The sequence below is a fragment of the Chelonia mydas genome, chromosome 7, assembly GCF_015237465.2.
Source record: "Chelonia mydas isolate rCheMyd1 chromosome 7, rCheMyd1.pri.v2, whole genome shotgun sequence".
Taxonomy (NCBI): Eukaryota; Metazoa; Chordata; order Testudines; family Cheloniidae; genus Chelonia; species Chelonia mydas.
The window spans coordinates 19,946,339-19,964,728 of record NC_057853.1 but is presented as its reverse complement, the minus strand read 5'-3'; the positions used below and the strand labels follow the sequence as shown (position 1 = coordinate 19,964,728).

The 18,390-nt window shown below is 46.1% G+C and overlaps 1 protein-coding gene across 9 annotated transcripts in view; it reads right to left on the bottom strand.

Annotated features, from left to right (window-relative positions):
- The window catches only part of GRIP2 (glutamate receptor interacting protein 2), a 471,570-nt gene that overhangs the window by 48,692 nt on the left and 404,488 nt on the right, over positions 1-18,390 (bottom strand). For all 9 annotated transcript variants that reach the window (XM_043552086.1, XM_043552087.1, XM_043552089.1 and 6 more), the window contains exons 8-12: positions 10,167-10,314; positions 9,232-9,401; positions 2,845-2,970; positions 2,021-2,173; positions 1,205-1,391 (exon numbers count right to left, since the gene is read on the bottom strand). In XM_043552086.1, the coding sequence (XP_043408021.1) occupies positions 1,205-1,391; positions 2,021-2,173; positions 2,845-2,970; positions 9,232-9,401; positions 10,167-10,314 (784 nt within the window). The remainder of the gene's footprint in view (positions 1-1,204; positions 1,392-2,020; positions 2,174-2,844; positions 2,971-9,231; positions 9,402-10,166; positions 10,315-18,390) is intronic.

The window sequence follows — 18,390 nt, the reverse complement described above, 5'->3', positions numbered from 1 at the left end:
TAATTACTCTGCCTCACTCTCAACATTGTCAGCTAAATTTGAATTGCAAGGGTCTTTTTACTGGTACCAATGTAAGAGGGAGGAGGAACAGATTGATTTTTAGAGCTTGAGAGTTATGTTGGGGAAAAAAGGCATCTGTGTGGCCCTTTGGCTGGAATACAGAAGTTGGGCTCACAACACCTGGATTTTAGCCCCAACTCCGGCACTGGCTTGCTGCACCACCTTTGGAAGTCACTTCACTATGCTGTCCCTCAGTTTCCCTGTGTGTAAAATGGAGATAATGATGTTTAGCCACCTTCTTGAAGAGCTCCGAGATGCTGAGTTGGAGAGCGAGATAAGCGTGCTATGTAATATTTTCTTCTGACCTGTGAAGCAAACCAACCTACCACTGAGTCTCAGTGAGGGACACATGGAGCCAATAGCGTCATTTTTATAGTCATTTCTGGCTCCAACTGCACTTAAAAACAACAAAAAAAAAAAGACGTCACAAAGCACGTGGCAGGCAGACAGAACGATAAACACCAGCATTCAACTGCCACAGAAACAGACGCTTCAGATAACGCTCACACAAACTGGGTATGACCTTCCACTGAAAACCAGATATCAGACAGCAGCACAACTCCTCCAGGAGATGATGGAGCCATCTCAGAGAAGGGGCCAGGTGCTTTTCTGGGTGCACCTGTGCAATGCCAGAAGATCCTGTGGAATTCGCAGCCTCTGGTTCTTCACTAGAGCCCACAGGTAGGTTGATTTAGGGCACAGTGCGAAGTGCGTTTCTTTATACAGGTCTTTGATTAGTCAAACCACAGGCCTGCTGAGCCAATTACAGTTAATTTTAATGAACTGTGACCATTTCGTGGTACATTGGCTTTAATTGTTGTGAAAACCCAAATGCTGCTGTAGTGGCCAATGCATACAAATAAATATTGACGCTCTCCTAGATGGGAAGGAGATTAAAATTAAGCTCCATGCTGGAATATGAGGAAATGCAATGTCTGAAACAAACCACCAGCAAGTAGGCCCTCCAGTACAGTACCGATTCACTTCCCTGTACTGAACGCACAAGCACTAAGCCACACCCAGTGAGGAACTGGTGACAATGAAAAGATAATCAATAAAAAGAGGAGTAATGGGTGAAAGACACGTCTTTGAAAAAGGAAACCATCAGCAACATCATGCAGTGATCAAGGGCAAGGTCTCTAACCTCTCTGCTGGGCTGTCAGGCTCAATAAATCGGACGAGGGGCGGGGAAGACAGGGTTTCAGTAGCAAAGATCCCACCCTGGAGCTGAAGGCCAAAGCCATTCAAGGGGTCTCCCCTTAGGATCACCTCTGTTGTTTCTGTGTGAACAATCTGCCCACCAGGACCCACTGTACTAGAAGCCAGCGACACTGAAATGAGAGAAAGCATTAGAGGCGGTGGTTAGCAGTTAGCTTTGTGCAAGGTCTGCAGAAACGTGGCTCCCGTGTTGCCTCGTGGCTGCAAGTGCACAAAAGCCATTCCCAACTGGCCATTCTTCATCGTTCCACGGTAAAGGAACACTGCCGGGGAGGGGAGCCTACCGTGAACACACATGGAGGTGGATGCAGTATGTCACAGGAGCACCACTTATCAGCAGGGACAGAGGGGCAAGCTCATGATTTGCAAGGTCTCAATCAAGAGCAAGACCTAAAAGATGCAGGCAGGAGAGATTGGGGGGGGGGGGAGTGATTAACTTGGGCCAGGACTCTGGCCCCACTGCAGGAAAGGTTGGAGTAGTAGGAGCAGTACAAATTAAGGGAGAGAAACTAAACTCATGACAAAGTTTCTCCAAACTCTGATCCCTGCTGGCAAAAAGGTGGGGAGGAAAAGGGGACTGCAAGATGCTGTCAGCACAGCATTCACAAAAGCACAGGGCCCACCACAGTCTCTTCCACTGCTTGTGTCCAAGGCTGGCCCTAGTGAGGGCATCTGAGTAGGAAGAGGGAAGGGTTGGTGGCACTGAGATCAACACACCCTTCTAGCCAGGCATCCCACTTACAAGAGCTCTTGTGGTCCTTCTTCCTCTGTCTCCTCCTCATCATGGTGGCACGCGGGCTCATGGGTTGGGAGCTCCGAGGTAGTGTATTCGAATTCTGGCAGGGGAAACCTTGCGTGTTCATGCTGGGCGATGAGAAGTTGGCAGCAACCAGAGCTATGCAAACACAGAACATGTTACATACCCACAAGAAGAATAATAAATAAGAGAAAACAAACCTAGCTCACCAGCATGGTTAAACGCAAACTTTTAACTCGCCAGTTATACATCAAGCAAGCAAGCAAGCAAGCAAGCAACTACTTCAGCAGATTAAAACAGGACATGCTTTCTGCTGGAAACTTCCATTGCCTAACCACGTATGCACTCACTGGCGTGTTTACTGTAAGGTTGCCTATGATTACGCTGGGCACACTGGTGTGTTACTGTAGGACTGTCTCCTCCTTAACCAAATATGCTGGTATCATTAGTATAGAGTTGCCTTCTTTGCAGCATGTCATCATCATATTGTAGAGCTGCCCAAGAGCATGCCTAGCTAGGTACACTAGTGTGTTATTATAGGGTTGCTCAGCACGCTGGGCTTTATTGTAGGGTTGTCTGCTCCCCTCCCCCACGTGCTGGACCGCACACACTCACTTAACAATAAAAACCTCATTACGGATTTTTGGACACAGATTTGGAGACCAAGGAAGTGGTGGGTCACATTCTGGATCGACAACCTTGACAGTGTTCTTTAAGCTTACTGTGGGAGGTGAGTGGTCAGTAAGCACGACCGCAGAGCTACTAGCTCTTGCGGAGAGAGAGACACAAATGCTTAGTGGATGGGTTACATTTGCAATAATCTTGGTTGGAGGTCTGGTTCCAGGTGGGTGTCTTGCAGTGCCCTGGATGGTGGGTGTGGCAGTAGTTGACACAGGGATCCCAGCAATGGTGATGGTCACTTTTCTGCACCTTGACTGCAATCAGCACACACAAGAAACAAAACCACAAAGACAGGGAAAAGAAAATTAAGATAAGCAGCGAGGAACAGAAGCCTTTGAGGATTCAGCCATTGGGAGAGCTGTGTAGATCAGTGGGTCAATGCACTAGCCTTTCCCCACTGGGGACTTAGAGTCAAGTCACATTAGCACCACTTTATTGAGCCAGGCATCATGCAGGCGTCTCATGCACACAGTTCTGCCAGTCTCAACAAGGGCTGCAACATATACCAAACTTCCACATCCCCACCAACGTCCCATTGGTAAGAACAGCCATAATTTTGTTTGGGTAGGAAAGCGGTGTCAGGGTGCAGTGACAGAGTGTCAGCAGCAGGGATGTGTCACTGAGTAATGTCACAGCACAACAATAACTGGATGATGTGGATGTCGGAAATTTGCTTCCCCAAGAACTAGGCTTCCATTCACCTCAGAGCCGCTGGCCTGAATCTAACCCAGGTCGGTAGTGCCCAAGACTCATTACCATCTGAAAGCTGTTGTATAATCACGGGGATTGATTACACTAGAGCATTTTAGCATGAACTCCTGAAAGCCTGTGAAGCCTGGTCTACATTGGGGCTCCTGCTGGTGCTAACACTATTTCAGTGGCACCATGCACTGGGAGCCCTACTGTAGACAAGGCTTCATAGGCTGCAGGAGGTTTTGAAAGGGAGTCTTGTCTGCTGTAGGGTTCACACCTACACTACCACTGGTGCAGATGAACTAACAGCAGCACTGGTGGGATTTTTCCCCCTAAAACACCCGTATTGTAGATAGGGCCAATGCAAAATGCATTTGTGGTCACTATTTGTTCACCAGTGGTCAGGCATCTATATAAAAAATGACTACCAGAAAAAGCCAAAGATTGAAGGGTCTCTGAGACAGAATCATCCTCTTACCAGGGCAGAACTAAACATATTAACAGAGCACCACAGGGGATTCCTGCCAATGCTGAACACTATATGTGCATGCTGAAGGGAGGTCAGTTTTTAGAGCTTCATCTGGCACCTTTTACCAGCATTAAATTCACCAACAGATAACGTCACACCTAGGCCAAGGCTAATGGTGATGGGAGGGACTCCTGTCATGTTGAGTTGTGGGCTCCAGAGCACTCACCAAGGCAGAAGAAAGAGGGAAGGGTGTTTTGTTTTGTTTTTCATAAATCTTATTAAACACACAAACCGCACACACTGCGCCTCCACTCAAACAGGAAAAAGAGCCTACATTACAGGAAGTCTACATAAAAAAAAAAAGCTTTAAAAACCAGGGCGCAAACATGACACTTGGCAAACATGCAGGAAGCCACTCGACGGCTTTCCTTTTTATCCCTTCTTCCAGTCCAGCACTTCAGGGGGTTCCATAGCAGCACAACTGTTTGCCTGTGCAGATCTGATTGTAGGATTAGGGCCCTAGAGCATAGTCTCCATGCAGGAGCTACCTTGGCTTCACGATACCTATTTACGGTGCCATGCAGACTCTTTGAGGTGAACAGATAAATGAATACCAAGATGTATGCACATTTTCAGTTCTGTCTGAAGTGATATTTGAATGTTTTCTTATCAAGGCCCCTGGACCAAGAACTGGCCATGGCCACTGACGTGGTTTGATTTCCTATGCCCACAACACTTGGATCTATTTCCCAGGTGATGTGCACCATGCTATCTATCTATCTATATTTTTGTTTCCTGGTGGGCAATGCTTGACAAAATGAGCAAATTTGCAACGGACCCTCTTTTCAGCAACATACAAACTGCATCCCACAGCAGACAGTCACTATAGCCATGACTTATAGTGGAGCTCTTTTAACCTTTCACAGACTGATAACCATCCTTCACAGATGAGATATTCCCTGCAAATTGAACTCTCTCTCCAAGTGTAATTGTTGGCAGCACAAGCAGGATCAGCTCTTACCAAAGAACAGATCTCTGACAAGGACACCCGCTCGACTAGTGACTTCGCCACACAGATTTGATCTAAAAAGTCATCTTCCCTGATGATCTAAACACTGGAAATAAATTCTGCTTATGTGATACCCATCACACCATAGGCCTCCATAGGCACTTTACACCAATCACATTGTTCAGCTCAGGCATTTCCTCTGCAATTTTGTGTACTTGTTTCTCTGCGTCCCGTGTGATTTATTTAGCGAACTGAGCAGATAGTTTCTCATCTGCTTTTTAAAAGACATGGCTCCAGCTATGCAGTTTGCATGCTGTGAATATAGGGGACACTGTTCAGTAGTTCAGATTAGGGTTGCCAACCTCTAGGATTGGCCTGGAGGCTTCAGGGAATTAAAGATTAAGCAATGTGTTGAAACCTCCAGGAATACGTCCAACCAAAATTGGCAACCCTAGGTCAGATCCAAAACACAGGAGTTTTGTTCTCATAAAACCAAATATTAAACAGTATTTAATGAAGAGTAATTGACATTCTTGTGTCTCTATGGGATGTCAATGGCATCTACCCACCTACGCTCTGCTGCTCTCCAGAAGGCGATATTCTAGGCCTTACATACCTGCCATCCACTGAAGAAGTTTACCTGTTTTGTGTTGCATGGCCCATTTTTCTTGTGCCCTCATTTGTTCCCAGATTCACATGAACAGGATACTGCAAAGAGGGTGGCAGAGTAACACCCATGCCCTGCTCCATGTACAGCCCTATGTACCCGTACAAGATCAACCACCTGAAGCTTATTATGTGGTCCTGGGGGTTAATCACTATGGGGCAAATTCATACCTGTGCTGGCGTGAGCACTGGTGCAGGGACATAGGGGAGGCGGCTTGTGCTTCCCTTATTCTGGGCAGCCAGGGTCCCACTGCCACCCTCCTACAGCCTCCCCCTGCCCTTGCAGTGGGGGAGGGGGAGGGACTTACATGGACGGGGTACTAAGACCCTCTGTGCAGGGGTTATTCCCTGGGGAGGGGGGAAGGTTTATGTCTGCCCTACAGCCCCTTTGCACCAACCTAGACAGTATAAAGAGGCTGCAGGGCAAATATCAGTTTGGCCCTAGGAGCTCAACCACTTACGATGCAGAGGGCCACCCATTCCCACGGAGGGCAACGGGAGCAGAACGTGCTCAGCTTCTTGCAGGACCAGTCGCCAAAAGAAAGCTGCAGATGGCTGTAAGGCAGCATTGTTCACCAGGTCTCCCACTCCTAGACCCCGCAGATAGCGGCCTATTACTTCACTAAGGGCTCAGCTCTATGTATACACACACACACACACGCACACACACACAGATAGATAGGAGTAGGGAACATTTAAGGACATACACCGGCCTGGATCCACAGCACACAGAGCTCTGCTTCATATCAACGGCCGTTCAACGTGCAGCTCAAGGGCATCTGTTTGTTTTGACCCTTCATTAGTTAAACAGTTTAAATAACGTGGGAACAGTTGTCACTTTCATACCTTTTGCCTTGAAGTGCCATAATCATGCTAAGAAATTTGCGGTCTGGATTGCTACTACGGTTGGCTGATCTCCTAAGTGGGGATGGGGGGAAATGACTGGGCACATACACAAAGCCATCCCTCCATTAAAGGTACCTCCTGAATGCATGTGTTTTGGAAGGAGATTAGAGCAGGGCACTAAAGCAGGAAGGAGAACGCTCATTTTAACGGCTGTTGAAAAAGGATTAGTTTTCCATTTTTCTTGGGCACCTGGGTCAAGTCATTAGCCCCTCTGTTCAACTGCTCTAATTCTGCACAAATTAATCTAGGCATTTTAGAGCTTTAAACTTTTCTAGAAAAGGAGCAGTTATTAGGGTTTTATGATCCATTAGATTATGCTAACGGACATTACAAGTTCCTCCTTTCCCAAGTCATCCTGGAGGGGTAATGGACTGTGAGCTTCGCCTTGGGCTATTATCGGTCACCAACGACTAAATGGGTGCATGCAAGATTGGTGCCCTGCAACCAGACGACAGAGAAAGCACCACAGAGGTGATTGGAACTGGCGGTTATATTATCTGATCCTGGGCACCATGAAACACTAACAATCAGTCTCGACTTATTCAGTCCCCAGAAAGAGCAGGCCTGCTGTGCAGAATGTGAAGTTTACCCCTTAACAGAGCAGGCTGGGACTGCATTAAATATTATGGTATCGGCACTGAATTCAGCCTAGGTTTAGATGAGGATCCGACCCTCTGCCAACTCTTGTCTTACAGGAGGAGAGATGAAGGCACGGTGTACACTTGCAGCTGGGGGTGTGATTCCCAGCTCACATGGACATATTTCATGCTAGTTCTCATCTGAACCAGCAGGCTAAAAATTATAGCAGAATCACTATAACCTGGGCAACAGCAGCGTGAGCTAGCAGCTACGAGTATAATCTCACCTGGACCCCGTGGATAGGGCAGCTAGCCTATGCCATGACGGTCCATGCTACCACGGCTACTCTACCATTTTTAGCATGCTCCTTCAGATGAGAGCTGGCACCAGTAGGCCCACACAAGCCAGGAATCACTCCCCCAGCTCAGAGTATAGACGTACCTAAGGGCACATCTACACTGCAATCGGAGGTGTGACTGCAGCACTTGTAGCTACACCCATGTGATCACAACTAAAAATACCAGTGTAGACACAGCAGCACAGGCTTCAGCCTGGGCTAGTAACGCAAGTACATGTCCAGGGTCTCCAGCATGCTTGTCCAGTCTGCACTGAAGTCCATGACACTGCATTTACATTGCTATTTTTAGTGGTGCTGGTGTGGGTAAGTCTGCCTGCATTGAAATCACACCTTGGGTTGCAGTAGAGACTTACCCTAAGACGGATAACAACGAGGCTTCTGAGGGTGAAATCCTGGGGGTTTTGTCATTGTCCTTTAGTGATATTTCCTCTCACTGATTCGTCTAGTCCACCACCTTCTTCTGCTCAGACACAGGGGCACATGATCAAGCAGCAATTACGGCAGTGCTGAGCGGAAAGACCAGCGCTCATGTTTCTGCAATTTTTCCATAACTGGACCAACTTGTTGTCTAATTCTCTATCTACTGGCATCATTCACAAGGCAAGTGCCAGGCCCTGCACAATTAAAGATGCACCTTGAAAGCCAGATGCCTATGTAAGGATTGTTGAATAGAAAAAAAATCATTTTGGGGTACCCTTGTAATAATTGGGCTTACACATTTATTTTAAATGTAAACTCAATTAAAAACAATATATATAAAGTTCATAAAAAAAAATCACAACCTATAACCAATGTTAAAAAGGATGACCCCTCCAACACTCCTAAATTAGTCTAAACAAAAAACTAATATAGTTCAAAAAACCTATTAAAATCATACCTAGTAAACAAAAAAAGTAACACCAAAAATAAATCAAAATTAATCTGAAATGCTTAGCCTAATTAATAAACAAAATGACAAAAATAAGCGATTCCACCCACCATTCCCTTTAAAAGTCCTTTAAAAAAAACTTTAAAAAACAAATTAAAAACTGAAGCAATTAAAGCAATTTTCACCATCATAACTGCCACCCCCACCATCTGCCAAGACCCCAGGCCTTCATCATCATCCTATGTGATGTCCTGACCAAACAGGGCAAAAGGAACGTTATCAAGGATCATCATCACCACTTCTACCGGCTCCAGCTAAATCCCAAACACCACCTACAATAAAATGAAATCAAACTTTAACAGTGGCAGCAGCAGCTCCAGCCTATGCCAACTAACTTTTCTCCTTTACCCAATCTAAAACGCTGTCAAACAAGGGGGGGGGTTTCTTCTAAACTCTCTCTCGCTGAAAACAAATAAACCAAAAAACCCCTTAAAATAAAAGCCTTACTTAATGCTTTATATTTCAAATCCTTTAACTGTTTTTCTTATTAATAATGAATGTTAATAGTATATTTGCCACAATACTAAGCAAGGGTAAAGTCCTTGTAAATCAAACCTGCATTTAATGTTAAACAGTAAGTGGGTTATGTTAACACTTTTAGCCCTTTTATTCCATCTAAATTAGTACAACAGGACTAAGGATGTGAGCTTAGCACAGCTTGTGATGCTGCAGAGCAATGGATTCCCAAATCCAATGTGCCCATACAAGCCTAGAGGCTAGTCACTTTTTTCTATTAGTTTACTTGACAAACTTCGTCTCATCCACTGTGTTTCAGCAGAATGTCTATTTTTCTCCCCAGATGTCTCTCCCTGGAGCTATCCAATGTTTTATGAGAACCACGGTACAGATATTACATCAGCATTAAAAACAAACAAACAAGGTTTGGCTTCTTACTGCAAGTACACACCTGTGTCTGGAGGTTTCAGGGGGAGTCTGCTCTGGTGAGCAGGGAGTATTTCCAACTTGACATTTTCCGAAGTGGTGGCTAAGAGCTGAGTGGCCTCTAACAAGGAACAGTGCTCTGTGCTGGTGCCATCGATGGAGAGGATGTGATCACCAATGTGCAAGGCCCCACACCTGCAGAGAAAAGACACAGCCCATTATGTAAGAAGACAGATTTGTGTCCTGTGGTTAGGATTAGAGTTGGGCAAAATTCAGCAATTTTGGTTACCAGGGCTTTCATGTGAACCTGTTTTCTTCTCAGTTTTCTGATCTCCCCTTTAATTTCCAGCTTCTAGCAAATGAAGCCAAAAGCTCAAAGGATGACAATCAAGTTTGGATTGGTTCAGTTGAAGCCAAATCAAAAACCTATGAGATTCTAATATTTTGCACCCACAGGATAAGTTGGCTGAAAACCCAGCCAGCTCCTTTATGAATATAGGCCGAGTTTCAGGTGTACATTAAATCCTGGCAACCAGCGAAGGAATTCAATGACAAGACTATTACACTAATCATGACCTAGGATTGTAGAAAGGCCTGTATTTCCTATACCCTAGCATAAAGCAATAAAGTGTATATAACAAATGGGCACAAGCCAGAAACATCAGCTCTACATTTTTGAACATCTCAAGGCTTGAAGATATTCAGATGTAGACTTTATATTTGGGCTCAATTCTCATATGCATTGGATCAAATTTGTTGCTGATGAATAGAGTCCAATGAGATTTTTTTTAATCCCACTAATTTTGCACAGAATCCTTGGACATCGCTAAAAAAAAAATACATTATTTTTTCTAGAAACTAGTGCATTTCAATGCGGGAGAAGTGGAATATAACTAAAATGGAATAAAGTAAGCAGCAGAGAAGACAAGTGCAACACTGCCATCTTGCTCGGGTTCATACCTGTCCACCACGCTGGCGGGCTTGATCTTGTCAATGACTATGACCTGTTTATTCCGATGTGTGCCTGTTGTCAGAGTAATTCCTAGTGTAGATCCAGGAGTCTTGGCTATTTCCACTAGTAACGGACCGGAAGCATTGGCTACAGTATCTGAAAAACAAAAACAGCATGGAGTTTTAAGACAGTTCTATTGCAGTTTTGCCAACTATAAAGTATCGAGGAAGGCAAGGTAATTTGCACGTTCACCGGTATAGACAGAATCTTAAATACCCAGTTCTCTCTATCCGCCTCTTGCTGCGCCTTTACTTCCTCTTGTGTCAATACGTAAGCTCTGCGGCTTCAAAACAAAGATGTGGTAATAGGTTCTAGAGCTATTACAAAGTTGCACCAGTTTCCACATGACCACCTTTTATTACATTGATGAAATAAGATCAGGCCAGACAGTACTCTAAGACCTTGTAATACTTACATCAATAATATTAAAAGCAAGCTACAATGTTTGTCTCCTGGGAGGTTAGAGAGGGTTGCAGAGTGGAGAGACAATGCACTAGTTCTCTTCCTAGAAAAGTACAAAGAAACCCAGAGAGAGAATAGAATCCTATATTACCAGCTATTCAGAGAAAGGCAAGTGGGTCTGCACCCAAGACTGGCAGCCAGGAACTCCTCAGTAATCATGGTTTTGGCACAGACTCCCTCTATGGCCTTGGACAAGTAATTTCACCTCTCTGCCTCAGTTTATTTATCTATAAAATGGGGCTAAAGACCCAGACTTACCTATTACCTGACAGGAGTGAGGAAATTTTGTAATTTGTTAATGTCTGCAAATGTGTTTTCATTATAACTAACCATCAGATGCTGTATTAGAGATTGTGCCTGCTCAGACATAGACAGACAGACGGAGGAAGATTCATATGTTCATATCTTAACTCCCTTCATATCCAATAAACTATTTCAAGAGGAGAGGGGGGGAAAAATCTGGATACCAAGCATCTGACTGCCTAGATAAGGGTCCCCCTCCCCACTATGATATTACCTAAGGCCATTGTAAAGCAGCAAGATTTATGAAGCAGATAAAAGTTTTTACACTCTGCAGTCCACAGCCAGAGTTGGAGCCCTCCCCAGCACTCTGGGATGTGTGTAGGCGGAGAGCTTCACGGAAAGCCAGCCATCCGCTTCAAAAGAGCAGCTAATAGAATCACCTCTGAGAATTCCTGCATTTGATGCCCCCAAGGCCCTTGATTATTCTGGGCAAGGCTTTTCTCTTCTACAATATGCACACACACTAAAGTGCTGATGTTATCTGACTACAATTGGAGACAGGGCTCATTCCAGCTTTCAGATAAATGGGAACGCATTGATGTTTGGCTGTTCCTTGTGATTTTACACTGTTCCTCATAGACACTAACTCTCTGGACACAACCAGGTGAGCAGAAGTTTCCTTCACCTGGGCTTTTGCCAGATGTGCAGAGCTTCAGTTTTCTAGATCTGTTAGACCCTGTTCACAATGGCTTTTTACTCCCAGTCGGGAGTCATGTTTAAGCTTGGTTTGAATAAGATTCGAGCTAAAACAGTTTTTAACATTAGTGCCAATTAGCAACTTTCAGTGCATCAGGCGAGACTTTGATCCACAGACAATCACAAACCTCCTTAAAGTCAACGGGTGCGTCACACATTCTTTCAGACTCAATGAAAGGAGCAATTAAATTACGTCCTTTTCGGTAGTAGAGAGAGCTGAGTACAAACAATGGAGGTACTGCCCAAGGCACCTTGCAGGTCAGAGCTAAGCCATCTGGGTTGAGGGATTTAGGATATTGGTTTTGCAGCCTGTGTGCGCTAGGCCCTATCTACCCTGGCAAGTTTCTGCGCAGTAAAGCAGCTTTCTGCGCTGTGACTCCCGAGCTGTACACGCTGCCAAGCCACTGATTGTGCAGAAACTGCGCAGTTGCAGCGCTGTAAAAACTCCACCCTGACAAGAGGCGCAGAGCTTTCTGCACCGGGGGCACTGCGCCACCATGCCAGTGGAGACACCCTGGGTGATTACTGCACTGTAATTGGCCTCCGGGAGCTGTCCCACAATGCCTGTTCTTACCTCTCTGGTCATCGGTTTGAGCCTCTACTGCCCTGCCCTCAGGTGACCAACCATCATCTCCACACCGTAAATTCCTTGGGAATTTTGAAAACTCCCTTCCTGTTTGCTCAGTGATGCTTGCAGTGGTCTCAGTGCATCTTTCCAGGTGGCCATGCCGGCTCCACGCTCCAGGCGATCCCCCGCTTGGAGCGATGCCGAGCTGCTGGACCTCATCAGCATTCGGGGAGAGGAGGCTGTCCAGGCCCAGCTGCGCTCCAGCCGTAGGAATTATGATACCTACGGACAGATTTCATGATGCATGACAGAAAGGGGCCGTGACCGGGACACACGGCAGTGCAGGGTCAAAGTGAAGGAGCTGCAGAACGCCCACCACAAGGCGCGGGAGGCAACCGCCGCTCCGGTGCTGCGCCCACGAGCTGCCGGTTCTACAAAGAGCTGGATGTGATACTTGGTGGTGACCCCACCTCCACTGCGAAGTCCAGTGTGGATACTTCGGTGGCTCAAATGCCAGTTGAGAGTGAACTGAGCCAGGAGGAGGAAATCTTGGACGAGGATGTGGAGTGGGGAGGGTGACCCAGAGGAAGAGGACGACTCGGAGGCCAGAGATGCATACCAGGAGCTCTTCTCTATCCCAGAGTTGTTGGGGGCAGGAGGGTTGCAGAAAGCAGGCTTGTGTCTGTATGATGTGTGTACCACCACCGAGCGGTGGAACAGGCTGTTGACTGACTCCCTCGCTTCAGAGGAATCTGCCGGAGAGGTCACCAGGAAACTCATGGAGATACTGGGCAATCCGCTCACAAAGTTTCCACACACAAAGTTTCACAGAGTTAACTCCATCAGTTTAAACACATACCATTCGTAAAACCAGTGCAAACAAGTCCTGAGTCACCACATGCTGCTGACCTCTAGGACAGTGACCAGGGATTGCCCTCTGTTCATTTTTTAAAAAGGCATTTGTTGAAGAGAGACCAGCCATTCAAACTTGTGTCATTGTGCTAGGGAAAGACAATTTACTCTTCTCCCAAATTAGGATCAGACACCTGCAATTTAGCAAAATTAGTTCGGAACAATTAACACAGGGCTATTAAGTTCAAAACTAATTTAAAAAGAATTGTTGAGAAAAGTCAGCAGGCAAAGTGAATGCTCACATTATTGAATCAATGTCTATGGGTCCCTTCGGCACTACGGAGAGGGTACCGTGGCATTAGGCACTTCAGCACCTTCCTCAGGCCTGGAAAGACGGTGCTGGTGGCAGCAGCAGAGAGGGATAGTCAAGAAGCCCTAAAAAATTAGTCATCTGGGCATTTCAGGTGGGTGGCATGCCGCATAGGTAGAACAAGGCAGACTAGGTGCTACACTCCGTAACAGGGGGGAAGGTACCCCAATCCCACTACAGATCAGAGTAAAGCACAGTTCACTGTTGGTAAGAGTCTCTCTCACAAGGCAACACAGTTTTAATCAGCTGTTTGGCGGCTCAGAGCTTAAGAGATATCCAACTCAAACCTTCAGTGTCCACCAAGGGCCATACGTCCCTTACTGCTGAGCTAACAGACCAGAGCCCACTGCTGCACAGCTTAAAGATACACAGCGGCTTTCTAATGCATGTCATATTTTGTTAATCAATAATGGAGCCAAGTCCCGGTAAAGCAAGTAAAACCTTGCACTATTATATTGACTTTCACATAGGGATCTCAAAATGCTTTATGGCCAATGAAGCCCCTCAGCAGCTCTGGGAGGGAGGTATCACGGTCCCCATTTTACAGATGGGGAAACAAAGACATTGAGAGATAAGCGACTTACGCAAGGACACATGGTCAGTCAACTGGTAGCAAAGATGTGACTACTAGAAGCCTTCTGACCCCCAATGCCCTGTTTCGGGCACAAAATCATCCATCTCCTGATAGGAATGGGTGTGCCAACTTGAGGAAAAATTTTCTCCCCTCACACTTTCCCCTCTCTCTAGAAGAAAATCTTTGAGGTTCTGAAATGATCCAATTGTGATGCAGGGAATCCCTCCATGCCAAATGGCAGAGGGCACAGCATACCATCATTCACATCAGGCTGACACACTCATTGCCCCTACTCACTGTTGTCACAATTTGTATCTAAAAGGTGGCATGTGAGGTATCGCATGCAAACTGGTAACACATGGGAAATTAATTGCATGATGGACGTACGGGCGTGCATAAAGATGTGTGCTGGAAAGATGCTCTTAACAGGTGTATGGAAAGCAGTGCGTAAGCCCAGCCTCTCCTAGACAAAGGAATGATGTTTTGCCTGTTTTCCAGTGTCTCCAATGTCAACTGAGCCAGGTAGTACTGCAGAGGACAATGAGAAGTACACCTACATAAAAGGCAAACAAAGCCATCAAGCTAAATGAGCAGGGTGCGGGGAGGGAAGACTGCTTAACTGTTATGATGGGGGATGAAGCCTCCACCGCAGGAAGCCTTCCTGGCTCTTGAAACAGAGACAATAGACTTTAGGAAATATAAGCAGAATCAGAAAGGCCATAACTTGTGGGACACAAGAGGCCAGAACTCTTGTATTCTGAGAAAGGCAGATCGTTCACCCAAAGGGATTGAAATCTCTGGAGCCCGACTATAGGTGAGAAACCTGCTTAGACAAAGATTGTAAGTAGGTTAAGTTAAGTTTCAGTCAGAACGCCGCGTGTTTTGTTTTACTTGTACCCGTAGCTGTGCCTTGTGGTTTTACTTCTCACTTAAATCTCTGTTCTTTATTAATAAACTGACTCTTGTTTTATTACCAAACCATTGCAGTGCTGTGTGTCCAGCTGAAGGTGACTGAGGTGAAGTCCTCAGCTAAACTACCAGGCTGGTGTGTGCTCTGTCTCTTCGGAGGCAGTGAACTTCATAACTTCTGTGACAATCCAACTAGAGGGCCTGGACAGTGCAGGGGAGACGGTTTGGGGGAGACACAGGAGTAGAAGGGCTATTGGTGTCACCCTGCAAGGAGGAACCAGGCTGGGGGAAACTAGGATGAGGCCACAGCAGCTGTGAGCAGGCTGCCAAGCCAAAGCTGCACAGCACAGCAGCACTCAGGGATACAGAACAGGTGCTGACACAGCCCCTTACTAGCCTGGAGAACACGTAAACGAAAGCCTAACTCCTCGACCGCTGTCATAAACATCTGTGCTTATGGCCTGATACAACTGCCACTGAAATGAATGGAAATGCTCCCGTGGACTTCATGAGGTGTTGGATCAGGGCCTTATGAATTTCAACTGGTTCAAGTATACCAGGAGAAAGGCCCTTGATGAGGCTTCAAGCTGATTCAAAGAGGTGTTAATAGTTCACGAATGCTGCCGAATCCTTCCCACGCTTCTCCATACGGAACCCAACCCCTGACCCTTTCAAGGGCTGCCCAGCACTAGCTTCTAAGAGCTGCCTGAACCTTTAGGTCGTTCCCAAGAATCTCATAAACCCTAACGTTCTCCTGCAAAAACAAAGCGTTAAACACCATCAAGGTTGTTTAGGTATAATAAATCCACCTCCCTGTCAACCTGGAGGAGAAGCATCCCAATCAGACCACAGCAGGCTGACCAGACCCCATGCACATTTTGATAACTGGCTGCCAGCTGACAGGCTACTCGTGGATGAGTTCATGGATGCTACGGAATCAGTGTCCTCTTGGTTCAGTTCAGTCTGCCAATACAAACGCTTCACAAGTACGGGGAGAACCTGTCAGCCAACCAGCCCACAGGCGGGGTTTTGTGTCTGCATTTTAAGACCCTTGTCCTCAATCACATATGGAGGAGGCACTACAGCATTTCTTCTCTGTTTTGCATGTAGCTCTCGATTCCCTCCCAGTTTTGTTAAACTCCCTATAGATAGATGCGTTGGCAGCCAAGCATGCACCGTGAGGAGAGAAGGGAGAAAAGGCATGTCCCATGCTGCAAACGCACCTCCATGCAGAGCTTCCTGCTCGCTGACACTAAGTCAGCTGCAAATTCATTCGGTTCCGAGAGTTCATGTAAGTTAATACAGTTTCATGGGTCACCCCTGAAGGGCAGACGGACACTGCCACTACTCAGCTCACGTAGAGCAGTCAACAGTTCATTTAATGCTGCAGGACATTAGTCTCTCTCTGCTTTCTCTCCAGGAGAGCCATACAGAACTGTAGTCTCCAGCTAATGGTAGTGGGCCGGTAGGCAGGTGGGAAGGGAGAGAGGGTGGAGAACACAGCAACCCTCTGTCCATTCATCTTCTCCAGCAGATAGCTTCCCCAAACTGTGAGTCAATCTTAAAAGCCTTCAGCCCCGTGCTCTGTGCAGCAGCAGATACAGCTTATTTACAAAGTCACTATTTAAATGATGCATATTGCTTTAAAAGAGCCCATGAAATACAATGTTGATGCAGGAAAACGTTTGCTACTGCTGTTGCTAGATAAATGCTACAGTAAATACCAGGGCAAAGACTTTCAAAGCTGCCTTCGGGATTTGGACACTGAATTCCTCTTCATTTTAATGGGAGTCCAATTTAACTCCTTAGGTGGCTTTGACAAAACTCAGCTAAGAGAGCAATTTAGCCATGAAAGCACCAGTTAAAAGAGCACACCCTGTGGCCCAGTTCCACCCAGTTTTCCACTGGTGAAAAACCCTGGCGCATAGTCCCTTCCCCTCTTCCCTCCTCCAGGTGAAACATCTGCTGAGGTGGGAATGTCCTGCAGCAATGGAGCACTACTGCAATCTCCCTGCATTTGGAAGAGCTGTCTGGAACCCGCTGCTCTCAGAAGTGGACAGTGCTGACCACACTGTCTGTGCACCTGGGAAACGCCAGGATTCAGAAGATCCTCTCAGCACCATCTACTGACCGGGCTCCTACGAAGGACAGCAATCAAAACAATACCTGCACTCCACAGCAGTCAGTCCTCACCACTTCTTATATTTTACATTTTCCCAGATAGCTTATCCGTGTGCAAGTTAATTTGCTTCACTGCTTCAGGCAAATGGATCTCCATGGCCCCAGTGAAGTATCAGGAAGTACCAGAGGCACCCAGCTCAACTGGAAGGAGCAAAGCCTAGTGGTTATAGCAATGACCATGCGTGAGGAGCTCCGGGGTCTATTCCTAGCTCTGTCACCAATATGCTGTAGGGCCTTGGACAAGTAACTCAGCTGCTCTGTGACTTACGTTTCCCAGCTGTAAAATGGGGACTATTTAATTGAATGTTTGCAAGAGGTTTTGATGTCCTCAGATGGAGAACACAATCTGTACAAATTATTAATTTGCCAACGTTCATCCTGGCCCTTGGAGGTCCATGTCCCCTACTTCAGGAGCAAACTAGGAACTAACAGTTGAATGGGGGAGGGAGAAAATCCACACTCCCAACACATGCTTTCCCTTTATTACTGTCTGAAAGAATTCTCCTTTCAGACCAAAACAATCTCAGGAAGAGTTAACCAGTGTGAGAGGAACATGCGATAAAGTAAGCAACTGTAAAAACTAAATTAAAGGAAAAACCACGGAGGGACAATTAAAGACTCATTTTTAATTCACTTTAAATCAGTATAACTAAAAATGCTCCCTCCTGCTTCAGGGGGCGAAGCCAGCATCTGCTGAGCCATGGGCAGCCTTGCCAGCTCTGTAGACAGAAGGTCCTCACAGCACATTGGTTGCACATTTGTAAACATGCACCTCCTGTGGGGAGACTGTTGCCTTCATGGAGAGCAGAAGAGAGGGGACTTCTAATGGTTTCTCTGCCCCACCTAAAAATGTAAAACACTAGTCCAAAAAATGAATTTGCCCAACGGACAGAAGCTTAGAAATATCATAATCTCCCCTCCCATATTTGGATTACGGTAATAAAGAGTTAAAATAATTTCACATTAAGTTATGTTCAATGATGCTGAGAAGCAATCAAAAACAAAGGAACAAACATTACTCTCCACAGGACTAGTGGCAGGGGAAGTTCGCTCGCATATTAGCTACTATTTTGGTGTCTCACACCTTTCTCCTACCCCACTTCCCATGTGGAAGGCTGGTGAACCGTCCTCTTTAGACGGCAACATTTAAAACAATAAGTCACATTTTTGTGCTTCCCATAAAAAATAATAATAATAATAATAAAAGCTCTGTCCTTCCTGTCTCAGACAACGAAAGCAAGGAAAGTACATCTTGAT